We start from the raw sequence: 26,967 nt of genomic DNA on the forward strand, positions 1-26,967 counted from the left end.
CAGCTACAAAAGGAAGGTAGTGTGTCATGTCTCCCTTCGAATCACTCCTCCAATCCATCAAACAATGAATTTGCATTATTGTGTTTCTTTCACCTATTATCCTTTTGCATCCCCCCTCTCTCTCTCTTCCCTTTCTTCCCTCTTCTAGAGAGAGAAACACACTTGGATCAAGATCACCCCTCTGCCCCCACAACATAAATCCTTTTTTATAAATAGTTAAATACTCTCTCTCTCTCTCTCCTCCATATATATATATATATATATATATATATATATATATATATATATTTATTGAATAGGTTGCGAGTATCTAGACACAGGCCTGGCTGTAAACCATTGTCATATGTATAAAAAAATAATGTGTCATTAATTAGAAAATTCCACTGTTTTTGTTAACTCGTTGTTTCAGATACTATCCACAGTGTCTCATCATTGAACAGTAGGTGATTCTGATTTAAATGTGTCACTTTGAAATCTAGTAGAATATTACCCGAATCCATTTTAGTTCATAAAATATGGGCCCGTGGATCCGGGCCCATTTAAGTAAAGGAACAGCTGTATTCATTTCTGGCCCAATATTATCTCCAATCTTCCCCCATCATATTTATTTCTTCCCTACTTTTCTCCTCCTCCCTTTTTTTTTTCCCCGAGCACATGTTCCTATGTGTTTTGCTCCCCCACCCCCGAACTCCAACTCCACCCCCCACCCACCACCACCACACAAAAAGCATGGGTCCCACCTTTGGAGTACATCAATGGGGAAGATATAAAGGGGCTTGATAGAAGCGGAAGGACTTTTATACGTTGCAGAGTAATTTCAAACAAGATTTCGAAAAACTCATAAAATTTAACAAATTTTCTCATTTTCAATCTTTCAATCTCTTAGATTGCTACGTCTTTTTTGATTATATCAACTAGCAAGCGATTGTAAACCAAATGAACAATAATTATCCCGATTATCACGGAGATTTTTCATTTAAAAAAATGATTATTCCATGTTGGTCAACACATATTCCTGTGTCTCAGATTCCATGTTGAACAACACAAAAAGAAAAGGGGAAAAAAAATAGTACACTTGAGATTTTTTGGGTTGAAAGAGTTTGAGAGAAGTAAGATTTTCAAATATGAAAAGTTGAAAATGATTGAATTTCAAATATTTTGTGAGAAATAGGAATCGAACCCTCACTCTGCATTTCGCCAACACGAGCAACAAACCATCACTTCATATCATTTACGTCCTTTACTATTGTTCTATGCCCCACGAGCACTACAACACATACCTGGGGTTAGGGTTGATGTTGCCTGTTCCGAATTTAATAAAAATGGGCACCAAAACAAAACGGACCTCAAACTCGAGAACATTTTATTTATGCACAAGAGTCAATGCTCCATCTAATCATCTTCCTGGAGATGGGGTCACTACACTGTGCCATTGCACATCCGACAAATTTCTCCGTAAAAAATGTCGATTTGATATTCTGTCGCACTTCACACACCTAGAATCACTCACTCCTGATTTGATTGCTACAACTCAAGTACCGTAGTCCGTAAACAGTTTTGGCAAACAACAATTCAAGTACCATAAACATACATTGCTAAAAAAAAAATCAACGAGAAATTCACCAAGAAAACACTAAAATTATTTAACAGAAATTCATACCACAAACGAAGCCCACTCCAAAATTAGCCTGGAAAATCAGTTCACTGTGGGCCCCTTCCAATTGTGACAGCTGTCTCGTTCGAGAACCGAGATTTCGCCGTTCCAGCTACAACTAGCAACGACATCTGGCAGGGTAGGATGGAATACAACATCTACGCATGCTTGCTCGTATGCCTTAGCCTTTTTGAGGAGCTTGCACGTTTTGGAGTTGTAAAAGTAGATGCATCCATCGGACGATCCTGTGGCTACCGTATTTCCGTCAAGACTGAAATTGCATTTTATAGGGAAACCAGAAACACCGTGACTTTCGTATCTCTTGTACTTTTCTAGTCTGAACGGGGGTTTTGTGGAGAATATAGCAATGTAGTTTCCGTTGGATTGGGCAATAAAGTAGGGCTCGAATGGGTGGCGTCTGATGCACGGGCATGTGTATGCTTCGGCATATACCTGGAAAACACCAGTGTTCAGGGGGTTATTGTACAAATAGAGTTCTGTTAGAACTAGAATTCAGACCATGGTAGAGTATGAAATATGAAGGCTCTGTTTGGATCACACAGAATGCCAAGTAAAAATGCTAAGTGAAAAGATAAAAGAACTAGGTAAAATAGATTTTCTATTTGATTATGAGGTAAAATGATTTAGGGAAAAGGGCGAAAACACATTGTGACTAAAATAACGAAAATACACTTTCCTAGAAAGAAAAAAAAAGCGAGGAAAACTACATGTAAAAGCCTTTAATTATAATTCCTCTGTCTTAAAAAAACACCCAATTATGGGATTAGTTCACCTCCATGGCAGAACCTCAACAAACACGTCTGCTTGGGTAAAGAACATGATTTTCAACAAAATCAATTTCTTCATCATTTTCCTTTAGGAACCAAACCAACATACTAGCTATTTTAAAATTCTTTGTGTCGCTTTTGCCTTTGCATTTTTATTTTCCTCATTTCAAAACAAAGCCGAAATGTTACACCATTTGAAACTTCAGAAATTAACCAAGAGTTTTATGAATTTTAATTGTTAATTTAATATGCAACAAAGTATGCTAATTAGCTAAACGATCACTGAGTAAGATACACCACTGTTTTTTACCTGATTGGATAATGGAACCTGCCGTGAAACATCCCAGACAATAATCGAATTTTCACTGAGATTAGTTCTGGACACATCGCTCGAGGTGATTAAATTCTTGCCATCAAGTGTGAATTCTACATCAAGGATTGGCCCAAGATTTCGTACAAATTCATGGACCACTGTGCCAGCTCTAGTATCCCACAGTTTAAGGAGGCCTTTCGATCCACCGGAGAGAAAAAGGTTGTGGTTGTCTGGAGAAAATTTGACGACTTGTACAATTTGATCCTCCTTGAAAACCCGAACCTCCATTCCCTTTTCAACGTCAACCAATCTTGACGTGCAATCATAGCCACAAGAGAGCACGGACAATCCCTGCTGTGACCATTTCACATCTTTCACTGCTGCACGGTGAAAATTGAATATACGTGCTCGTTTTTGGACGTTGCTCCATACATTCCATATGGATACAGTATTATCCATTCCCGCAGATGCAAGAAGATGACCTGGAGACTAAGTTTTTAGAACAGATCAGAAACGCGCAGCAGTCAATCAGATTGATGTGTCAGAGAGTCTCCAATACTAGGATAGTTATCAATTCAAGAGAGAAAAAGAACCAATGTCCACCATAAATTATATATTGGCGCGATACATTAACGAAATTACGTTTTAATCTATAAGTCCGACTTAAGATGAACAATCATAAGTCACTACATTTGCACACCACTGTTCTACGATCAAATGTGCGTCACCAGTTGGCCACTACATCCTAAAATCTTTTTCTTTATTTTCGAACTTTCTAATTAAAGGAAAGATCAACTTCCAATCGTAGAGAGGGGCAAATGTACCAACAAATACATTCTCCATAAAGCAAATGCAAATAAGGAATTCCCTGAACAATATAACAATTAAATCCAAGAAATGCAACTAAAATTTGATTCGTATCGAATATAATTAAATCATGTTTCGCTTACAAGAAATATGACTTCTCAAAACAAATACTGGCAGAGGGGGCCAGTTGGGGGTAGAACAATATATATCGGCATTTTTAAGCACTTACCATGAGTTACAGACCATTGCATAGCATTCACAGATTTAACGTGGCCATCGAGAGCTGCAGAAAGCGACGGAGGTTTTTGGTAGGAGGCCACACCGTTTTGCTTCTTCCGATACCTCAGCTTTGTCGAAATACTATGCGGTACATCTGAATCTGAAAGGCTTCCCAAAACTGTGAGAAAACAACAATAAATAAATTAAAATTGACATGAAATTAGTCATGAAATCTTACAGAAACTCTTTCAACGTATGTAGGTGTTTGCCGATTTTCAATCAAATTATGTCGAAATCAATTTTAACAAAAAATGTGAGAATTCAAATTAATCGTATCAGAGTTTGATCAAACTAACACGACAGTGGGAATTAGAGTAAAAAAGGAGCGAACCTTGTGAGGTGTGGACGCAATTAGGGTTCGGTTCAGTCGGTTTCGCATCCGCAGCAATGGCTGCTCTTTGTCGCTTAGATATGTAACTTCCAGGTATCGAAGCTTCCGCGGGGAAACTCGGGCGGCGAAAAACGGGCATCTGGATCGGATTTGCCGAATATGTTTCCCGTCTGGAACGTTTCGTAGGAGGCGGAAACGGATTCGAGTGTTCGGACCGCCCTCCGGCAACGGCAACTCTAGCGCCGTCGTCATCATCGTCGGAAGCAGATGCGTACGCTTTTGACAGAAGATCCATATAGGAACGGGGCTCCGGTTTTCAGCGACCGTGAGATTTGACATTTGAGGTTTTGCATAACTGGTCCTGCATCTATCGGCCCATTTATTTTCGGCCCAAATGTTTGGATCAAATAAAATGTTGTAGATTTTTTTGCCAATTTGATATATAAATTTCATCGTTCAAATTCCCATATACTAATTTTCAAACTACATGTTGAGCCTAAACATAGTTGGTAAAATAATTATAAGAATTATCATAATGATTCAATGGTCTTACATAAGGATTGGGCTTGATATACAATATAATCAAGTTCTATCAACTAAGACCAAGACGAAGGAAATTCCGATCGAGAGAGAGCCCAACTGCTCTAGGAGACCTGCAAAAAGAAGTGCCGGAGAAATTTTTCTCGACGTTAGCACTTCGGCGGTCTAGTGAGTCGGGTATAGTGGAAAACGATGCATCTCTCACAGAGGTAAATAGTGGTGTACTAAATGTAATATATGGAGAAAATGAACATGTTTTTCCTTGTGTTCCACGGTTTGTATTTATACGTATCATGGAGATGAGTCTAGTGGGACCTATGTCTTATCTAGTCACGATGCATATACGGAGTGACATGACTTGCTGCAAGCTCGTTTTACCTACTGAAGACGATCTAGCTTCCTCTTATTATGACTTGGGTCGTTTTGTGGTTGCTCTTAACTACTCTAAGCGAATTTGTTGTTATTTGATGGGCCTTTTTTTAGTCACGTCACGGTGCAGAATTTCCACCCCTATTTTTGACATTGGGCCAAATGTAGTCGCGTCTGCTGTTTACATATGCCCTATGTGAGAATATTTAGTTAGCAACTGACAGTTGTAGTGAATGAGACGACCTTATTCTTGGATCGCCCTTAAATTTCATGTAAGACTTTTCAGTCAATATGGGGCCCTTAAAATATTATGTAAAGCTTTTCATTCAATATGGGTCTTTGGACAATCGTACCTGTCTCAAATAGTAAAACCATAAATCCCAAATATGGGATAGTCTCGTATTACATTATCATAGAAAATATAATTATTTCCTATTCAATCAACCTTGTGAAATATTCCCAAACAAGGCCTAAGTTTCTTGGACTCCAACCGCTAGAACTTGAGCTTAAATTATGGGCTAAAATCAATTCCAGATATAAATTCAACAGATTAAAACCATCAAACCAAATAGCCCAAACAATCCAAACGCCAGAATGGGGCAAGCCCAATCAGTCCAAAATCAGAAGATTTAATGAATTATAAAAGGAATCAATAAGAACCGTTGATATACAATTAATGATGACAGCCGCAGAAAGATAATCTGTCTAGGCCCGGCCCGACTGCCATAAATAGATATATTTTTCAATGACCGAGAAATGATGTCATGCTGCCGTGTCCATCTTAAAACCATAAAAAAAGATAATTTCGTACGTACACAGGTTTACTTTTTACTAATGATAATTAGTAATAAAATTAAGTAATAATAGTTGAACTAATTAAGAAAACTTATTAGAAGTCAAATCCCAAGAAGATTATTCTTTCCCGACAACGCTCCTGAATGGATCTGACTGAACAAGACGAGATGTTGGCATCTGGACGTTGATATTTCTCATAAGTCAAATTCAATGGCATCAAATATATATCAACACTCACTTAATAAATTATTTTATGTGATATATATATGCATCACATGAAATTAAAGTGGAACCACATTCGTCCTTTTAATTTGCATAAATAATAAATATCTTCTTCCGTACAACAAATTTTTCATCACCAATTTTGGTGAGTAACTATTTTACTTAAACCCTAAATTCAGAATAATAGACAAAGGAATTTGGGTATTTGACCTTTCAATTAAATATGATTAATTCTCAGATATTAATTGATCTCTTATTACATTTGTTTAATAATAATTTTAACTATGATGAATTAGTAATGTGTGACATGACCATATTATAAGAATATTTAGTTAAAGGTTTAAAGTTTGGTGCAATTCTAGGTAAGTGATCGAGGGGCGGACTCATGATACTTTGTTTGGGGACGATGTTTCTGACTATAGTTTAGTGATGGAAAAGTTAAGAATTTGAGATTGAATTTTTTTGTTAGACGTCTTTAAAAAAGTTACTGAGAAAATGTTTATGAATTTTTTTATAAGAATGATACAAATTTAATGATAATATTTTACTATAGTATGATTAGTGATATGGCGCATATAAATATTAGAACCTAATAATATTAGGTCTATCTAGATATAGAATATAAGAACCTAATAATATTAGGCCTATCTAGTCTAGATATCTAAATGAGCAAAAGCTCCCTTGTTTGTTAACTAGATTACGCTCCTAAATTTTAATTTGCGAAAGCGCATTTTGCGATGGCTAATGGTGATTAATGTGATCAATGACTGCAATTAAGGTGGTGTTTGCAAAAGTTTTTGAAAAGTGATTCTAGACTTTTCTGGGCTCAAAATCACTTTTGAAGTGCTGCAATACTAACATTTGCTTCTACTTCTCTAAAAATAGGTTGTTTAAGTTATAATTTGAAAAGCATCTTTGAAACTTTTTTTTTTTAGTTGATCTTCCAGTATAATTGCGAACGCCTTAACTTTTAAAAATAAACACTTAATACAACGTAATCACAATTATTATCTTCTACTTTTAAGTAAGTTCTTACAAACAAAAGTCAACCACATGTTTGGTTGACCCTCCCTCCTTAGCATCTTCTTGAATTTCGTAGAAATTCAACAATAAAGTCTCTCTCTCATTTTTCATTTATTGGAGAAATAATTTAATTAAAATTTCTTTTTTCTAATGAAAAACACATTGGCAATGATTGCAGAGACAGCCGAAATGTACGCGGGGTGCGGTACTCTTTTTACAATTTTCCTCTCGACTTTTGAGTTGACCCTGAATTTTAAAAAATGGGTGATTGCAAATTGCAATGGAATTTGTACAGCATTCCAAATTCAACAATTAGTGGACATGTGAAGAAAAATAAAAAAAGTCTTCACTCGGTTTTTTTTTCTCCTGGCTGTTGATTAACTCACGTGTGTGACATGTGATGGAAAAAAATATCTGGAGTTGTGTGGTCATCACTTGTTGTTGAAAGATTTCGAACCCTTGTCTCCTCTTTGTCACCTTCTGAACCTCAATCTTATGTCACCATTACGTCAGATATACATAAACTCAATCAAATTTTAATATATCATTTGAAGTAGGATTAGTTAGTGGGGAATGATTATCATTGGAAAGCCTAATATGATTATTGTTGTAAGAAAAATATAAATTTACATCACTTATATATTTTAGAAAAAATAAGATCGATATACTCGATGTTGTATCATTTATAATTTGAGTAATTAGTGTAGGATGCGAGGCGTTGGTTACTGCACACAAGCTGGTGATTGACGAGAGATTTGTTGCCACATGAAGAGCAGTCATTTGCATGCGATATGAATATAAATGAACTAAGTTAAAAGTTGTTCGAACAAGAATATTTCAAGAGAACTTAAACGTATAAGTGAAAACTAACGTAACCTGAAATTAAGAGTTAGATATTTGTAATATAATTTAATATTAAAAAAAATAATCACTGGCTATGCTAGTAAAGTTAGGTTCTTTAAGAACCTAGTAATAGAATCAAGACAAAGAAAAATATAATTGAGGTTTACTATCAATCAAGAGTGAATGCTTGCAGGAGGAAACCTTAGCATATCTGTGATTTTAATTAAGAATTAATCAAAGAGGTTAAGATGGGAATGGTTGGGCGTTGGGAGGAAACCTAGTATGCTGGAAATTATTAATTAATTACTACTTAATTACAAGTTGCCACTCATTATGACATATCCAAATGTACTATTGCACAATACATGTATATGTCTTCTATCAAAAAAAAAAAAATACATGTATATGTCATAGTCTAATATTTTATTATATTTTTAAATCAATACAATGATCTTATACATGAACAACCATATGAATAAAACACGAGTGCAAATATTCATTAACTCTTTCTTTCTTCTTTCTCCTAATAATGAATGAATCATCAACCAATTATATATATATATATATATATATATATATATATATATATATATATATATATATATATATATATATATATATATATATATATATATAGATAGCTAAATCTTCACTCATAATTAATAGATTCTTCATTTTTGCAAACTACACGACATATATACCACACTAGTGTATATACATATATGTGTGACAAACTCAACATACAAATTACGGAACAATTATGTAAGTAAAGTAATTATGTCTACATGTTATGAAATTCTTCTAGTATTACTATTGTGCAATACATAATTATTTGAGTTGAAATTTTATTAAACGTTATGAAATTCATCCTATATTCGTGTCAATTTTTTATTATCTTCCCGAGTTAACCTTTTAAGTTTACTCTCTGATCTTGAACTATTTTTCTCAAAATTAACTTTAGCGTCGGAATGTGCATAGGCGCTCAAGTTCCAGAATTTCGGGTGGACAGAGCAATTTTTTAACGATCAAGAATCAGAGAAAGTGTTCTAGAACAACCAATTTTAGTGAGGATTAAATCGATTTCCACCAAATGATAATGCTGCAGAACTATAAACTATGAAACATTTTCTAATTTAGGATACTATTAGATTCGTTTTGAAATGGATAAGATGAAATTTGCAAGTAAATAGTAGTAGTAATTAGCCAAAGATGGTTGTAGGTGTGAACGCGAGTGGGTGGACTAATGAGTAATTAAGAGAAACAAATTAAAGGGTTGTGAAATGATTAGCATAGGGAATGTTTTTGTGTAGACGGTCACTTTCAGGCTCTGACTATTAGGTCTTCTTGCTGGGACCCACCCACCCGCACGCGCAGCTTACTCCGGTTGACTTTACTCCCGGAAATTAAAATTAAAATAAAAATAAAATTAGAAAATGGTTAAGACGGCACCGTTTCGGTGGCACGTTTCCGTCACGGCGGAGGCCACCTCCACCCACTAATTTTTGCCTCTTGCATATATTATTAGCTAATTTTATTAAATTATAATATTTCGTTGTTGGTGGAAAATGAATTGACTCCTTTTTTAAAAAAAGAAAATTATTTAGGTCTTTCAGCTGACTCCCCCATGATTGATAGTTTCAAATAGTTTGAACATCAATTTAAATCATATGTTAGAAAATTATAATTTAAAAGAAAATTTTGAAAAATAAAGTAATTTTAGTTAGGTGTTTTAGTGAAAATACTTTTTAGTAGTCAAATTATGTTTGAAGTCTTCTAAATAATAATAATAATAATAATAATAATAATAATAATAATAATAATATTAATTTATTATTATTATTATTATTATTATTATTATTATTATTATTATTATTATTATTATTATTATTATTATTATTATTATTATTATTATTATTATTATTATTATTATTATTATTATTATTATTATATTTTTGAAATTCTTTTACAAACATAGTGTATTTTGAGAAATACTCCAGAAACTCAAACTTGTATTCAACTAGACTATATATATAGTAGTTATATTGATCATATAATATAACAATACTCCATTTTTTGAACTAGTTTTGTTTACTTAAAAATAGATTAAAAAAAAAATCAAATGTTTTAATTATGATCCGAACTGTCTGATTTCCACACTTTCGAATCCGTCAAAAATTGATGTAACTTCCACCAAAATCGCATATCAACCCCAGGATCAAGGGCGAGTCTACACTTTGGCAAGGGTGTAGTCGAGCCCACCCTCAATTTAATCCCCCAAATTTTATTATTTAGCACACCAAAAACTCAAATTTAGTGCCAAACAAGTCCTAAAAATGAAAAAAAACTTCTTCCCCCGACTCCAAAAATTTGAGCCTTCCCTATAACAAATTGTTAGATTTGTAAGTAATTAATTCACAAAGTGTAATTAATATAATTATGAAAAAATCTTAATTAGGTAAGTGTATACTTAATGCTAAAACGTACAGATAGATTACGAACTTTATAAAGCAGTTCATCAATTCTATGTAAATTAAACCTACTTAAAAGTTGATTAATTATACAAGGGAAATTCCTTAAGCAATGCATTATTTTTTGTTCTTATACATATATATATATATACATATATATATATATATATATATAATGACGTGTAACTTTTTGTCTTGTAACACCAGTGGTATTTTGACTCGACAATGTCCAAAACAACTGATACAATTATAAAATTTGTGAAATAAAAGTAAAACAATACAATATTATTAATAGAAGCACTATTGGGTATCGATAAAAGACAAAATAAAAAGAAAAATAAAAATAATATATTTTTATTTTATTTAATTAATTAGCTAAGCAGGGGAATTTGCTTTCAAGATGACCTCTCCTTTACTTTTGTCAAATCACTTTGTACAAAAGTCAACCACAAATTCTGGTAATTTTATTTCGTATATATATATATATATATAATATATATATATACTGAAATGCAGCTAATCGGATTCATTTCATTTTTATATATAATAAATAAACATCAAGAGAGAGAGAGAAATAACTGAAAAATCAGAGGTGAGCGGCTATGGCGGATGAATTTCATCTGGGAAGTGGAAACTGGTGGGATAGTAATAATACATCAAGAAACAGATTTGACGGCGGCGCAACGCCACCGGTTTCGATTTCTACAACGTTAAACTCCATCGCAAGTTTCGGTTGGCCGACAGAAATGGTGGAGATGAAGCCCAGCGGTGGATCCCAGTTGTTGCAAGGTGGCGCCCATGATCAATCTTCCGCCGCCGCCGCCGCCTGCGGCGGCGGTTTAGCAAACCCTAACTTGCAGATGATGGGGTTGGGACTGTCTTCTCATCAAGGCATCGATTGGAACCAAACTTTATTGTAAGAATCTATATATATATATATATATATATATATATACATATAATATATGTATTTTTGTTTGATTTTAATTTAGATTTGGTGATGAATTAATTAACGCAGTAGAGGTGAAAAGGCGGAGAGCAGTTTCCGATCAATGCTTGAAGAAGATATGAGTTCGAATACAGCTGGCGGTTTTGAGCAGTCAGGAGCAACTACTCAAGAACAGTGGAGATCGCAGAAAGTATATTCCGATGGTTCTCCGGCGGCGGCGGAGGAGGAGTCATCTCTGAATGATTACAAGCAAATTAATATTCATCGGGGTTTCTCGTTGGACGTCCATCAACACCACCACCACCACCAGCAGCTGCAGTTCAGCCACCAGGCAAGTTCGAACGACAGCACAATAACGACATCACATAATTTAAACAACTCCGGTAGTACTTTTCCGGTGGATTCCGCCGCCGCGTACGGCTTGTTGCTGTCGGAAAACCAGCCCATGAACTATCAGTACCCGTCTGGCGGCTACGGCGGCGGCGCGTCTGATATAATTCCGTCCTGGAATAAATTCCCTCAGTTCTTGAGACAATCGCCGCCGCCCAAACAACAGCCGCCGCCGCCGGCGTCGTCCGGCAGCCATTTGCATTTCACTAACAACGCACCTTTCTGGAATGCATCTTCACCGGCTTCCGCCATGTCCGAGGCGGCTCGCTCGAGCTTTTTTCCGGCGGCCTTACAAACTCAGATTCCTCCATCTTTCGATGAAAAACCAAAGGTAGTAATTAAAAACTCAAAAAAAAAAAAATATCATTAATTAATTCCACCGCTGCATGATAAATTTACGAGTCCAGGGTTTCATTATATATTTTTTCTAGTTTTCACACACACACATATATATATCTGTAGATATAATATATATGTGCATGAAAATTAATTAAGAAAAAACTTATGTTGGTTTTGTCAAAAAATGAAGACGTCAGAAGCGCGGGAATCAAGTACGACGACGAAGAAAAACAACACAGAAACATCAAATAAAAGACCGAGAAACGAAACCCCAAATCCATTACCAGCTTTTAAGGTATTGATCATGTATGAAGAAGCTTGTAAGACAAGCTTCATCAACTTTAATTTAATTTACTTTATTCGTGTGATACACGATGATGATGATGATAATACGAGCATGTCGATCGGGTTTGTTGTTCTTGACTATTATTAGGTGAGGAAAGAGAAGATGGGAGACAGAATAACTGCACTTCAACAATTAGTCTCACCTTTTGGAAAGGTATAATTCTAATTTTATTCAATTCAGCAAGTGTTACTCAAAAAAAAAAAAAAAAAAATTCAGCAAGTGGCCGGATTAATATATACACATATGATATATGATTAAATTCTTCGATATATATGCTAATTATTAATTAATTAGCAACATATTTTGATGATCATATGATATACGATTGAATTCTTCGACTATTTTTCGCAGACTGATACGGCTTCTGTGCTTTCCGATGCTATCGAATACATCAAATTTCTCCACGAACAAATCAGCGTAAGCATCTTATAATTTAGCACTATCAAATTAATATTTGTTTCATGTTTTTATGTATATATTCGTTTCAATAATTAACTATCTATATGTTTATGTTAAATTATCAGGCGTTAAGCGATCCTTACATGAAAAATCCAGCATCTACACATCACCACCAGGTACATATATATATATACACATTGAAAAAAAATATTTTATTTAGCTAATATAATTAATCTTTGTATGTAATTAATTTGCTAGGCCACTAAAATAAAATAAGTTCATTTAATTAATTTTTATGTTCTTACAGAAATCTGAAAAATCAAAGGATCAAGAAGGGCCACGTCAAGATCTGAGAAATCGAGGGCTATGTTTAGTACCGGTATCGAGTACTTTTCCGGTGGCTCACGAGACAACGGTTGATTTTTGGACACCTACATTTGGAGGAAGCTTCAGATGAGAATCTTTTTTTTCTTTCTTTTTTTAATTATTAATAATAATGATTTAGAGGCTGATGAAGGTAACAAGAAAAGAGATAAATGCTGAAAGAGATGGGGGTGAAAATGATGAAAAGGATAAAAAAGACAGGAAATTTAAAACTTTTGGGCCATGGTATTAACAGGCAAAAAGATGCAGCCCCTGGCCAAGAATATTATTGTTAGCTAGGGACCAATATAATATTATTGTATGCAAATATTAGTTATCAAATAATTGAAGAATTATGATTAAAGGGTTGGTTAATTAGGAATTAAATACATATTATTTATTAGTTTAGAGATCAATTTTGTTGTTGTTTGTAGCTCATGATGTTTATCACAATGAAAGAATAGAAAGTAGCTAGCTAGGTTTTGGTGTATGTATATTATTATTTTGCATACATCTGCTGGCATATATATATATATATATATATATATATATATATATATATATATATATATATATATATATATATATATATATATATATAACACATACACACAACTTTAGTGTTTTATTAATTTAATAATTTCCCTAAATAATAATAATAATAATTAAACAAATGGAAGGAATAATTGAATTCAAGAACAAGAGTGATGAGCAAGTGTGTGGGGAGATGATCTGATTGTAAAAAATCTAAACTTTAGAATTGTTTATATATATATATATATATATATATATATATATATATATATATATATATATATATATATATATATATATATATATATGAGTGGAAGTCAGAAGGAGTCCCATTGGCCCCTCAACTTTTTAGGGTTTTCACTTAATTAATATATATATTCTTTGTTGAAGAAGATAGGGAAAAGGATATAGACAATTGAGGATTGTGGAGCTATCAGTTATGCCTTTTTATTTTATATATATTATCATCCAATTGTCACATTCACCTCCTTTCATTGGAAGCTAATTAAAGCCAATTTCCCAAAAAAAAAAAAACTTATCTAGATTAGTAAAAACCAAGCAGCCTTCAATTAGAGGTGTTAACGAATCGAGCTGGAGCCAAGTTTGGTAGATTAGTACTTTTCGAACTAGAACTGGAGTTCGAGACGAATTTGACGAGTTTTTGTTGCCTAATCTCGATCAATCTAGAGATCTAGCTCAACTCACATTTTTCAATTATTTTTTACATTAATTTTTTTTTTGTTATTATAATGAAAAATAAATAATTTTCTTTTAATTTTTATATGTAGTTAATATTAAATGTATATATATTTTTAATTACAAAAAAAAAAAAACCAAATCTGCGACCGAACTTGTGAGCTTATGAACAACTCAAAACAGATTCGAGTTCGTTAATCGACTTGGATCATCGTGCTCACGAGCCGACTCGACTCATGCATACGTACCACCCCTAACCTCATGTGAAACAACTATGGTAAATCGCTTTGGGCATCGAATTCACAACTGAAAGGTAGGAATTTTTCTATATAATCATTGGCAGCATATGATAATCAATATTAATATTATTTGTTGCTTGGGAGAAAATATTTTATTTTAAATTATTTGTTAACTACACTATTTCAAATGAAAATTTTATTATACCTTTTTCTAGTTATGCCCTTGAAGTTCTTTTCATGAGTAGTGATATAATTAGGTTATTTTTTCTTGAAATCGATACACATTTATTAGTTTTCTTACGCGTGCACGCATCAAAACAATATAAAAATGTCAAACACTATTTTCCATGAAAAAAGAGATAGTCCATTATACAATTATAAATACACAAGTTTGTTATTGAGCCGGTGTAAGAATGTAATAAAATTTGCACTTATAGTAAATTCATGAATAATCAATCAAAATGTGTAAATTCAGATTTAAATGTACTTTCACTCTGACAGAAAATCTAGTAAATATATTTTAAACTCCAAGAAAAAAGGACATGCAGTAAATCCTTCAAACCTAAAGTACATTTAAACGTTGTTTCCTCGGAACGATATATATATATAGCTTATCATTTGATATAGGCACACCTACAACATATATATATATAGCCATCAACTACTACTACGGAATAATATATATATATAAATATATAATAATTAGCTTTACTTAGAAGCATAAATAAACCCAAAAAGAAAGCATGATCACTACAAACTAATCATGATTAGCCCTTGAATTAAACAGCATCATTTGGGATGATATATATATATGACAAATCCAGATATTTCTTCTAATTATAACTTGTACGTATAAAGTTTTGGCTGTCTAATTGTTAAATATTCGAAAGCTGGCACCACTTTTAAAAGGTGTTACTTTTAATCGTTTGGCCTGGAGATGCTCTACTCATTTTCCCTTTTTCAATTTTTTTTTTCGTCAATTTGAAAATATATTAGTTCATCTGCAATGCAATGGTGTATTTATTATTGTTTAGCATCGATTCTTGTTCGTCTTGTGTTGTCATATAAATGTAGAGAATCCGCAACATGTTAATTGTTGGACTTTAGGTGAGTGAGATATTCAATTATAATTAATTATTTATTTTTGCACCCATTATTTTATTTAATTTGATACACGTCATATATAAATCAATGACGTTACCTCATAGGCCCAACAAGAAGAAAGCCCATAAGTGCATTCTTTGTTGCAAGACTAGTATTTATTTACAAAAAAGAAAAGTTTAAATTACCGTCACTCCATGAGGTAAGGTCAAATTATGAAAAACACCCTCATGTTTGGGTAGTTACAATTACCAATTAACTATGAATCTTCTTACACGTTCACCTTTATATTGTCAAATTCATTATAATTTTCTAGATTCCGTAGAATGTTCTCTAGTGTGTACTCGTTTTGTGCAAATATGCAATTTCTAATGCACCACAATATGATATTTACAAACCGAGAGACACATCTTATGTTCATCTTCTTTCAAAATGTGGAGCTCGAATGGTGTAAAACATGTACACATTGAAGAATATTCCACATAATTTAAAAGATTCCCTTAAATTTGACACCGCAAGGATGAACGTATAAATAGATTCATAGTTAAGAGGTGGTTGTAATTACCCAAACATGAGGGCTTTTTTTGTAATTTGACTTTACCTCAAGGGTGTGACCGTAATTCACCCAAAAAACGAAAAAAAGTAAACAAGCTTCACAATTACCGAAAAAACACAAGGGTTTAGAAATTGTAAGATATTAGGGACAAAGTTTGGACATTGGCATAACCAGCCAAGAATTACATTTTTCAATCTTATCAAATATATATATGTCTTTTGAGTATTTGAATAGGGAAACCAAAAAAAAAAAAAAACAAATCACAAGAATTATAGCAACAGAAGAATAGCAGTAGTATCTGGAAAGAAGAGAGGAATTGTATTAAGCAGATCCCTTGAGTTTCTTGGTAATGGTGGCAATGTACTTGCCTTGATGGAAAGCCTGCTCCAATTCAAGATCCGACGGCTGTCTTAAACCATCACCAGCAAAAGTACCTGCACCATAAGGGCTTCCACCTTTCACCTTCTCCATTTCAAACATGCCTGCTCCAAACGTGTACCCGATCGGTACAAATATCATTCCATGGTGTACTAGCTGAGTTATAGCAGTCAATCTGAAAATCAAAATAAAATCACAGGCAAGACAGTTATCAGACATATGTGTTTGTTGAAACTAGGTGATGAGTTATTTACAGTCTCGGCAAATATTAGGGACTACTTACGCCGTAGTTTCCTGTCCACCGCCTTGAGAGCCGGTGCTGTAGAATATTCCGGCGGGTTTTCCAGCGAGTTGTTGTGCCCTCCATAGGCCTCCGGTAGCATCGAAGAATGCTTTGAACTGGGCAGCCATCATTCCGAATCTTGTGGGAAAGCCAAATATGAAGCCGTCACCTTCTGCAAGTTCACTGGGTGTGATAATGGGTACTTCACTTTTTGGTGGTGCACTCATTTTTGTCAGAACATCCTCTTGTAGTGTCTCGGGCACCTATCATATTTAGAAAAACTTATGTAATCAACTGTAAATTTCCTGTCATTTTAAATAGGAAATTAACTGCTGCACAGAGAAGCCGATAACCTGGTGAAGGATAAAGAGGTGAAGATGTTTCAAAAAAATTCAAGCTTACGTATGATATTATTAGATGAAAGAAAACCTCATGAGGGAAGTCAGTTTTGTACTTCTCGGTTTGTTTACTTTTGCAATAGTATGTGGTTACGCAATTTGTTTACTTCTATAATCATCTTATTTTCTGAACTTATGCTGAATCAAAATACTAACCTTTTACTCATCCTGCATTTTTATCTCAGAATGCTTGTTGAGAAACAGAGGTAAGGGAAGGTCAAAATTGTAGATTCAATAGATATTCTAATTAAGTATATGTTATCTTAAAACACGTAGCTCAATTCGACCATCTTTTAACATGTTAACAGCAAAACACACTTCTCTTAGCGACTATAATCATTTTGCAGAATATGCACGGAATATGTGAAATGAAGATAGTTCCTACCTGCCATAATTTGGCCTCAACTCCTTCAACAGATGCAGCTCCCTTCTTTATCTCTTCAGCTAGTTTCTCCACATGTCCGTACATCGAATAGTACCTAAAAGCATTTAAAGTTAGACAATCAAAGTAACTAGAAATAATCACCAGAATCAAGAACTTGGGTTTTCTCACAGCAAGGAACTATATGTCGGAATAAATGAAATTCTACCACCAAAATATTCATAACCTTTTGACTCAAGCAATGGCATGTACTCGTCATATGAAAAGCTTTAGAGAGTGGTGAGGTTTGATAACAACTTTAACTTTAACTATAAACTACTATTTGATGATTTCGCGTGAAATTCTAAACATTGAAAATCAATGACAAAAATCGCAGCCAAATGGTATTCTGGAAATGACGAAATCTTGAGTTTTCAAGAAATATTTCTAGAAGTTCTATTTAATTTTGTTCTTCGCAAATAGTAGTTTAGTTCGAAACTCTTTTAGGCTTTCACTAACTCGTCGGATGAAGTGCAGTTAGTAATATCAGAAGCATAAAAAGATGTATTTATAAAAATGGACAAACGAATAAGGTATATTGCCCTCGAAGCTTAAATAATCTATGATATGGAAAGGAACAAACCAACCTAACTCAGCTGAATAATAGAATCATTATAGATATTGAATGAAGAACAATGATTTTATAACACTTGATAACTAAACATTCTTCCATCTATTTACTTGAATAACAACTATGAACTGGAAGAAAATAAATTCGACTTCCATAAGTGCATTACTGTCAAGACAGTATTTAGCCCAAATGTCAATATGCAGCTTTCAAACGTATTATCCCCAAAACACACACACACACACACACACACACACACATAATCTCAAATGAATTCGTTTGAAATTCATCAAACTATGTACTAATCCGCGACTAATTTTGCCAGATTCATTTCGATTATTCGGTCTTCTAGACTTCAATTCATTAATTCTTTCAGATAATCAACCCAGAAGAATTCAAACAACGGAAACACATAACCGCGAAATCAACAACGTAAAACATTTCCAAAATTCATCCGATCGCAATTCGACAAATGAAAAGGCTAATCAACAAAGAGAAACGCAATTAAAGCATCAGGAATTCACGATTAAGTTCTGGAGGAAAAAAAAGACAGTGGATCATGAATAAAAGGAATAAATATAACATAATTATATTCCAAATTATATACTTACACAATGTAAACTTTGGTCGCCATTGTCGACTCAATCGCTTTCTGCTTCAAAGGTTTTTCGTTTTTTTAATCTTTTTCAGCTGTTTACAAAACAGAGAAGGAACCCTCCTTATTTATACAGTGGTAGAGAACTAAACCCACTGGATTAGTTCTATAAAACAGCGTTTAGTTATAATTAACTTTAATTAAAATTGATCAATTAAAAGTAATTGCACAAATAAAAGAGTGACACGACGTCGTTGGACTCATTTGAAGCTGAAGCTTTGTGACTCTAATGATGACTGGTTGCTGTCACGCCCATAATCATTTTATTTATCAATTTATTTATTTTATTTTATATTATTTATTTAATTTGTTAATCTTTTTGATGGGGTTGGTTGGGTTTTCAATTATTTGAGCATGGACCCTTTTTGTGGTTGGATGATGTTAATTGACTTTTTGGGTTGGGTTTAGGTATGGACAAGAAATTGTTTAGTGCATCACAGGTTGCATGTTGACCAAATGCTATTTTTAAATAAATAAACATTTTTTTTACAATTTAATACGATTTTACCAAATGAATAACTCTATTAGTAACATTTGAGCTCCTAAGAAAAATATTATTTATCTAATTTTGTCTGTGCAAACAAAATTTTGTTCTATGAAGTTAATTATTTAAGGTTAAACTTCATGTTTCCCTTTTACTCCTTTCCACAAATTAAAACTTCAATTGCCTCCATCTTCGAAAAATTTAAATTTAATGTACAAACAATATTTATTTATTTATTTTTCATTTCAGACATTATGATTTTATATATGCAATTTATGGTGGCCAGTTAGATGTTTGATCGCACCCCCATCTTTTTAGTCTGTCAAACAGAGAGTTCAGTGGATCGCAACAAGTAAAATGGGCCAAGAGTGAGCGTCAGTCTCGAACATAACTCGCCCAGTGAAGCATGAAAGTCGAAATGAGCCAAACATTCGCCATATGGGCCGTTATAGATCAGGTGGGCTGAGAGCTCGCCCTATGCTCCCAATGCATCTGAAGATGTTAAGGGAAGGAGCAGTATGTGGCGATCTGGTCCTACGACCATTGGAGGGTGCGATTCAGATATATCCTCCACAAATAGATAAGAAAAACGTGTAAATTAGGATGAATGATTGAACAATCAATGTAAATCTCGAACGACTAAAGAGACTTTAAATTATGAAATAACCATAGCTAGATAGTACCCTATATAAACAAATGTATCAACTCCTATTAGGGTTCCGTTTTGACACAATCGATAACATACTTCACACTTTCTCTCCAATTATCTCTTTCTTTAATTATTCTCTTGTCGTTTTGTTCATCCCACCGATCATAAATCCGACGATAGGTGGGCTTTTCTGACGTTTGAATGAGTACGATTGAGAAGAAAAAGGTGTTGAGGGTGCAAATCTTGCACTACTATAACAATTTTAAGGAAAAATAAATCCGCGTATAAATATTTTGATTTTTATCCCTTTTTCGTTTAGAATTATTGTAATACCAATTTTCCCGTATCATCGTTTCCGTGACCGTGATACGTAGATCATGATTCTCATTCTAACAAAGGGCCCACAAAACAAAGAAAGAACAAAGAAACGGCTTTTGCATCAAGAAGCGTTGCACCCTTTTTCCACAATGATTTCAGGCCTTGTTTGGCTTGCTGCCAAAGCCAAATAAATATTATTTGACAAAGTAAAACTTATTTAATTTTCCCCTCTGCTTATTCTTTCTTCCATTCTCATTCTGCCTATGAATCATTGTGTTCTCACATGGCTGTCTGTACCATAACAACAAACTTTTCTTACACACTTTTCCACGCACTGTTTATTTTTACCTTGCAAGAAATATTTGTCATTGCATTCCCACGTAGCCAAACAAATCTCAATATATTATATTACTCTAAAGTTACATTGATATGATCATGTTTCCCCTGCTTTCCTTGCCATTCAAACAATACCAATTTAGTACAATTTGCACCAAAATAGAGAGACCCCTTGTTAAGAAAGATTGTTCGATCCCCACAACTTTATTATCATTTTACGAATAGTTCTCGGTGGACAAGGCCTTAACTAGTCTAATTAAATTACGATAAAACCCTTGTTGTGTAGATGATATGGGTTATCTCGCCCATATAGGTCTTGTTTAAGTGAATAAGATCAACTACACATAAGGGTCAAGAAGGGCAGCCCAAAGATAGAAACTCAGTCCTGCTAAAAGGGTATATAAAACCCTAGAAAGGAGAAAATGTCGTTCACACATTTCATCGTACGGCAACACGAGGTAGAGCCACAAGGTGTTATGGTGAGATCTCGGGTCGGCATTTTAAGCGAGCTGAAACTTATTTAACTTAAAAATTGTAATGAAGTTTGCTTCTCAAGGAACGAAATATCTATGAATAGGAGGTTCACTCAAACTCTTACTCTTTAATGTTCTTTTGCTAAAATACATAATATACATAAAATCCCTCTTCTGAACTTCTACACTGGAAAAACCCTCTCGGTATTGCAGAAACGACAGCCGATCGAGATTCTGGTGATGTTGGAAACTCACGCAAGAAGAATCAAACAGACATCGTCCTAATATTACCAGAGTTAAATTCAACAAGAAGGATAGGAAATGAAACAAGAATCATAGTAACATCTATGATAACACCAATGCATTATAGACAAGTGTAATTATATGGGCATCTAGATCATGGTTTTTGATATTGATGATATAGAGTAAAATAATCAAATATAAAGAATATCACATGGTAACTGCATAAAAAAGATACTAATTTGAGACAATTCAAACAAATTCGAAAGAAAAAATCAGCTCATCAATAATTGAATTACATTCTGTCAGAGGATTGGATTTATAATTAATTAGAAGAAAGAAAAAAAGATGATTACAGAGAAAAATTAAAAAAACGAGTCTTGAAAGCCATGATCTTGAAGAAGAGCCTCCTCCAACAGAAACTGAGAGTGGCCCATCAAATCAGGGCTTAATCTGAACATGAGCACACAAAACTCCATCTGATTGAGCGCCCCATCTCCATCGAAATCTCCTTCTTTCATCATACTGCACAGATCTTCATCGGACAACTCCTGCAGCCCTAATAAAGCTGAGTTCTTTTTCAGGCTGTCGAACGTTATCACACCCTTGTCGGAATCCATCAGCAGCTGAAACCCATTGCATAGCTCCCCAATCAATCCGTCCCCGCCGAGCTTGTCCGCCATTAGGGGCAGGAAATCTTCGAACCCGGATTGCTCTAATTTTGCAGCCATTTATTTGTAAACAAAAAAAAGTGGGATTATTCTTTCGAGGGATTGATTATTACTGGGATTATTACGAGGGATGATTGCGTTTTCAAGAATGGGGATTGGATTGAATGATATATAGAGGGAGAAGGGAAAGAGGGGGTTTCGGAGAAGGAGACAGGGGCATTATTGGAAGAAGCGTAGGTTAGGACAACTAAGATATAGTTGGCTATCATCAACGCAGAAATGACGTGTTTGCTTTGGTGGTTGGATTGGTTTTTAATGCACGAAATTGCCTTTCACCTTCTTCTAAATCTTGTATCCTATGGTCTGGTCTGTGGAGGAAGGCAGTATGCCGTATGGGACGGTCATATTATTATATTTCAGGGGTATATGTGTCATTTTATCACCTAAGAAATGGAACGTGTGATAAAGCCATAATAAACTATACAGAGGCCGGTGCTAAAAATTAACAATATTTTTTTCTTTTTAGTTAGGTGCTCAAATTCCCCATGATTTATTATTGGGAGACATATATTTTTTACCCCTCAATTTGCACAAATTTCACATTTGGTCCTTATTATGTTAAAAAAAAAATCAAATTTCCATCATTTTTTTTGTTAGAACTAACGGGATCAAGCGTGTGTCCATGACTGCCTTAACTGACGAAGTAACGGTAAATTAATAGAAATGACCAAATTGTTAAATTATTGAAATATGAAGGACCAAATGTGTGTTTTTTTTAACATGAATGACCAAATGTGAAATCAGCACAAACTTGAGGGATGAAAACTGTAATTTTCCCAAATGATATAGACATTGGTCATTTTAAAATATATTTTGCCCTTGTTTAGTTGTATTATATACCCTATATAATATGTATTCTCTATACTTTGAAAGCTCAACTATATCTATTTAAGTATAAATAAGATATTTAATCTTTTAATTACAAAAAATAGATATTTAACATTTTACCTATTTCTAATTTATTATTAATTAAAGGAGCAAACAAAATTACAATCTCATTACAATCATAGTATAGTATGTATGTTATGACAAGTGGCAACTATCTAGCTTCCAATAGTGTAATAGTGAATTCATTCGAAGAGCTCGTAACAACCGTGCTCGTCGTATTTTCGGTACCGAAAACATTTCTTTCGGCGAAAAAGCCAGGCTGTTTTGCTTTAGGCAGAACACCGTCACTTCCCAACATCAAAACGACCGACGACATGCTTGGCCTATCTTCCGGACTTTGTTGCACGCATAATAGCGCCACGTGTATTAGCCGTAGTAATTCAGACACGTAAATCGAGTCGACTATAATATTATTGTCCACCAATTCCAACGACCTCCCTTCTTTGTACAGTATCCATGCCTTAAAACATATTTAAAAGAGATTTCAATTTTATTACATTAGTAGTACATCATAACATCGATAAATTAATAACCTCGTTTAAATAATATTTCTTTTTTGGGTCCCGCCTCAGTAAAAAAACCTTCTAAACTATTAGTTCGATAATTTAATATTTCGCAATTAATAGAATTTTGCTAGTCCCGACTGTATTAATTTATAGAGGTTTATCTGTAAATAGTAATATTAGTTATTACAGCAAGATACTTACATGTCCAAGAAGGTTATGGTGGTGATCTCTGTGATGAAACCCTCTGTTTCTCCGCCCACTCACGATTTCGAGCACTAAAACACCGAAGCTGTATACATCCGATTTCAACGAGAAAAGCCCATCCACAGCATATTCCGGCGACATATAGCCGCTGCACATGATTATTCGTTAATTAAATAAAAACTTCCAAAAAAAAAAGAGCAATTAAAATTGCAAAAAAATTGAGATTCTTCTCACTATGTTCCGACGACTCGATTTGTGTTGGCTTCGGTCTCGTTCCCTCCAAAACTTCTGGCCATGCCAAAATCCGATATCTTGGGATTCATTTCACTATCTAATAATATGTTACTAACTTTGAGATCCCGATGGATAATTCTTAGCCGAGAATCTTGATGAAGATACATTAGCCCCCTAGCAATACCGTTTATAATGTGGAACCGTTTTGGCCAGTCGAGCTCTTTACTCTTTGCTTCATCTGTTAATTAATTTTATTTTTAATTGCATGGTTAATAAATATTTTCTGCTGGGATTGGTTCTTTATAACTTTTTTAACTATATTTGTGCTTATAAGGAAATGGGCTCACCAAATAGGAACAAGTCGAGGCTTTTATTAGGCATGTACTCGTAAATCAGCATCTTTTCGACTCCTTCGATGCAGCATCCTAATAGCTTCACAAGATTCCGATGTTGAAGCTTGGCTATGCAGATGACTTCATTCTTGAACTGGTCAATTCCTTGCATTGAAGTTTGAGATAGCCGTTTAACTGCGATTTCCTTTCCGTCATCCAGTATCCCCTAAATGTAATAAAAAAATCTGTATTATGCTTATGATGTTTTAATTCTCCTTATTACTTTGTCATATATGTCCTAAAAAAAAATCAAGAAAGATGTGTACGCATATTTTAACCTTGTAAACGGGTCCAAATCCACCTTCCCCAAGCTTGTTGCTAGTCGAGAAGTTATTTGTAGCTTTAGTAACAGTCGATAAGTCATATATAGGCAGCTCTAGGTCTTCCTCGGGACTCTCTTTACGCCCTCCTGCAGTACGAGAATCATGGACAATGTAATAAAACCGAGTCGTTCAAAAGTAGGCAAAAACGCCTATAGAATGTTATATACAAACCTTCTTCTGTCAGCTTCTGACCGATCTTCTTCCTTCTCCAAATAAACAGCACCAGGCACAGAACTAGCAGAACAACAACCCCCAACGATGTCAAAACCGCAATTATTACAACCGTTTTTCCTTTCTTTCCGTTGGAATCTGTAACATTTTCAAGAATCATTATGTGTGTTATGTACATTCAAACAAAACAAGAAAAATCTTTAATGGGGTATTTTAAAAAAATCAAAAATTCACCTAATTCAGAAGCAGCCATTCGAATATAAATCACCTGTTCTTCCCCCGACAACAGTCGAATATCAATCAAGTCGCCAAACCAATGCAAGCAACCGCTTCCCTCTCCCCTTATATCCAAATTCGAGTAAGCCGTACAAGTGCAATTCCTCAAGCACGCACTCCTACACTCTTCAAGATTCAAGCTTTCGTTAAACCAAGTGAATCGAGAATCGGGCATTTTAATCCCAGAGTAACCCAAAAAGACATCGTTCGGACAGTCCAACGGAGTCCTTCTTACGCACCCTCCCGACCAATCAGATCGAACCCAACCCTCTTCGTCTCTCGGCACAAATCTGTCCAAACACCCACAAGCAGGAGAATTTCCGATGTTGCAACTCCCATGCGCGCCGCACAATCTGTAAGTATCGCATATGTCTGCGGGCAAGTTGTAATAGACGACCCATTCTTGGCTCCGGTCAACCCAAGTCAACCGTTGACCCACCCCACTCTGGCTCAACGTGAACCTCGAAACAACCGACCTGTCCAGCGAATCCTCTCTATAGTACACCACTGTACTATTCATGAACAGTCCAGCCGTGAAAGTGGGGTTCCGTCTCACGCTGGGAGTCCCGCTGAACCGCATGCCGTTCCACGGTCCAAGCCTATGCAGCACGGTGCTCCCTCTGTTGATGACCACTTGAGGGTAACCTGTAATATCGAGACGAAACGAGAAATCTCCCGGAGATGGATTTTCTTCGGTTTTCCACGACGAAATGTAGCGTTCTCTGCCCGTGATTAAGTTCCAGCCCATGTCCATGGCCTGTAAGAAGGTGTTCGTCGGATAGTCGAAGCTCTGCCAGAGGTAATTCTCCGGCCGATCGTCGTCCGCTTCGCGGATGACGAGGTTTCCTGAGTCGAGCAATTGAGCGAACGGGTGGTGTGCGGTTCTCGAAGTGTTGGAAGACCATATCGTTGCGTTGGTGCTTTCGTCCCGGAGAAGTAATCGGCCGCCGGAAATGAGTTCTAAGGCGGCTGACGCGATATTTAGTACAGGGTTTTCTCTGTTGGCGACCCAAATCGGAGTTCTGACTGTGACATTCTTGTACCATATTCCAAGGTAATAATTTGTCGAGTTCCCTGGTCGGAAAAATCCCAGTTCGAAACTCTCCGCCGGCGAAATGATTGTATCGCCGTCTCTAATGATCTGAGTTGTGTTTATGGTGTCATTTGCGCTGGATATTCCATGGATGGAAAGGAAGCATGATAAGTGAATTAAAAAAGATGAAATTACAATCGATCTTTTCATGGTTCTGCTTTAGGGATTCAGGCGCCAAAAGTGTAGTGAATAATTGAAGGAGAAAATGCTGCAAATATTGTTTCATTGTCTGCAGAATATTGTGAAAATTCTTCTGATTTGATTTAAATTTGGTCCTGGAATTTTCTTGATTAGAGAAATGTGGAGGTTTTATTGGTAAAACCAACGTGTCTGACTTGAGTGGCAATGTCGTTCAAAGTCGGCCGTATGTTTGAAAAACTGGCAAATATTGAGGTTGTTCATTTCTATACGATTATGTCAATCATGATTTGTTCGACCTACACCTAGTGATAAACATTTGGTGGGTCTTCTGCTGCCACGTGTCTCCTTTTTGTATTTTTATAATATATTTTCCGCTAGGGTTTACCTTTGTTTTAGAAAAATAAAAAAAAACAGAACACGTGCCAGGAGAAGACCCACCCAGTATTTATCACCGGGTATAG

General features: G+C 34.8%; 5 protein-coding genes across 9 annotated transcripts; 1 reads left to right on the plus strand and 4 right to left on the minus strand.

Moving 5' to 3' along the window:
* Positions 1–1,337: 1,337 nt before the first annotated feature.
* Positions 1,338–4,525, minus strand: LOC105948880 (Transducin/WD40 repeat-like superfamily protein). 2 transcript variants are annotated; one of them, XM_088811689.1, is made up of 5 exons: positions 4,173–4,525; positions 3,792–3,959; positions 2,753–3,237; positions 1,661–2,107; positions 1,338–1,524 (listed from the first exon to the last, which is right to left on the minus strand). In XM_088811689.1, the coding sequence occupies exons 1-4, from the start codon at positions 4,465–4,467 to the stop codon at positions 1,697–1,699; spliced, it is 1,359 nt and encodes a 452-aa protein (XP_088667815.1). In that variant the 5' UTR covers positions 4,468–4,525; the 3' UTR covers positions 1,338–1,524; positions 1,661–1,696. The 2 variants fall into 2 exon arrangements, with proteins under 2 accessions (XP_088667815.1, XP_012827584.2); XM_012972130.2 differs by having other exon boundaries at positions 1,338–2,107.
* A 6,416-nt stretch (positions 4,526–10,941) lies between these two features.
* Positions 10,942–13,712, plus strand: LOC105948907 (transcription factor bHLH123). 4 transcript variants are annotated; one of them, XM_088812560.1, is made up of 8 exons: positions 10,953–11,348; positions 11,454–11,510; positions 11,544–12,102; positions 12,301–12,405; positions 12,544–12,609; positions 12,808–12,873; positions 12,981–13,031; positions 13,163–13,712. In XM_088812560.1, the coding sequence occupies exons 1-8, from the start codon at positions 11,035–11,037 to the stop codon at positions 13,310–13,312; spliced, it is 1,368 nt and encodes a 455-aa protein (XP_088668686.1). In that variant the 5' UTR covers positions 10,953–11,034; the 3' UTR covers positions 13,313–13,712. The 4 variants fall into 4 exon arrangements, with proteins under 4 accessions (XP_012827623.1, XP_088668686.1, XP_088668685.1 ...); XM_088812559.1 differs by having other exon boundaries at positions 10,954–11,348; positions 11,451–11,510; XM_012972169.2 differs by having other exon boundaries at positions 10,942–11,348; positions 11,451–12,102.
* A 2,755-nt stretch (positions 13,713–16,467) lies between these two features.
* FQR1 (flavodoxin-like quinone reductase 1) lies at positions 16,468–19,285 on the minus strand. Its single transcript, XM_012972126.2, has 4 exons — positions 19,004–19,285; positions 17,789–17,882; positions 17,006–17,268; positions 16,468–16,897 (listed from the first exon to the last, which is right to left on the minus strand). The coding sequence occupies exons 1-4, from the start codon at positions 19,024–19,026 to the stop codon at positions 16,666–16,668; spliced, it is 612 nt and encodes a 203-aa protein (XP_012827580.1). The 5' UTR covers positions 19,027–19,285; the 3' UTR covers positions 16,468–16,665.
* A 2,523-nt stretch (positions 19,286–21,808) lies between these two features.
* On the minus strand, positions 21,809–22,560 carry LOC105948726 (calcium-binding protein KRP1). Its single transcript, XM_012971955.2, has one exon. It carries the CDS (start codon positions 22,276–22,278, stop codon positions 21,913–21,915), a length of 366 nt encoding a protein of 121 aa, XP_012827409.2. The 5' UTR covers positions 22,279–22,560; the 3' UTR covers positions 21,809–21,912.
* Positions 22,561–23,213: 653 nt separating this feature from the next.
* LOC105948861 (G-type lectin S-receptor-like serine/threonine-protein kinase At4g27290) lies at positions 23,214–26,752 on the minus strand. The gene is made up of 7 exons (XM_012972109.2): positions 25,231–26,752; positions 24,997–25,134; positions 24,781–24,911; positions 24,458–24,668; positions 24,111–24,348; positions 23,874–24,024; positions 23,214–23,626 (listed from the first exon to the last, which is right to left on the minus strand). Exons 1-7 carry the CDS (start codon positions 26,513–26,515, stop codon positions 23,318–23,320), a joined length of 2,463 nt encoding a protein of 820 aa, XP_012827563.1. The 5' UTR covers positions 26,516–26,752; the 3' UTR covers positions 23,214–23,317.
* Between the last annotated feature and the right edge of the window lie 215 nt (positions 26,753–26,967).

Source organism: Erythranthe guttata, chromosome 13 (assembly GCF_056151865.1).
Source record: "Erythranthe guttata isolate IM_541 chromosome 13, IM_541, whole genome shotgun sequence".
Lineage (NCBI taxonomy): Eukaryota > Viridiplantae > Streptophyta > Magnoliopsida > Lamiales > Phrymaceae > Erythranthe > Erythranthe guttata.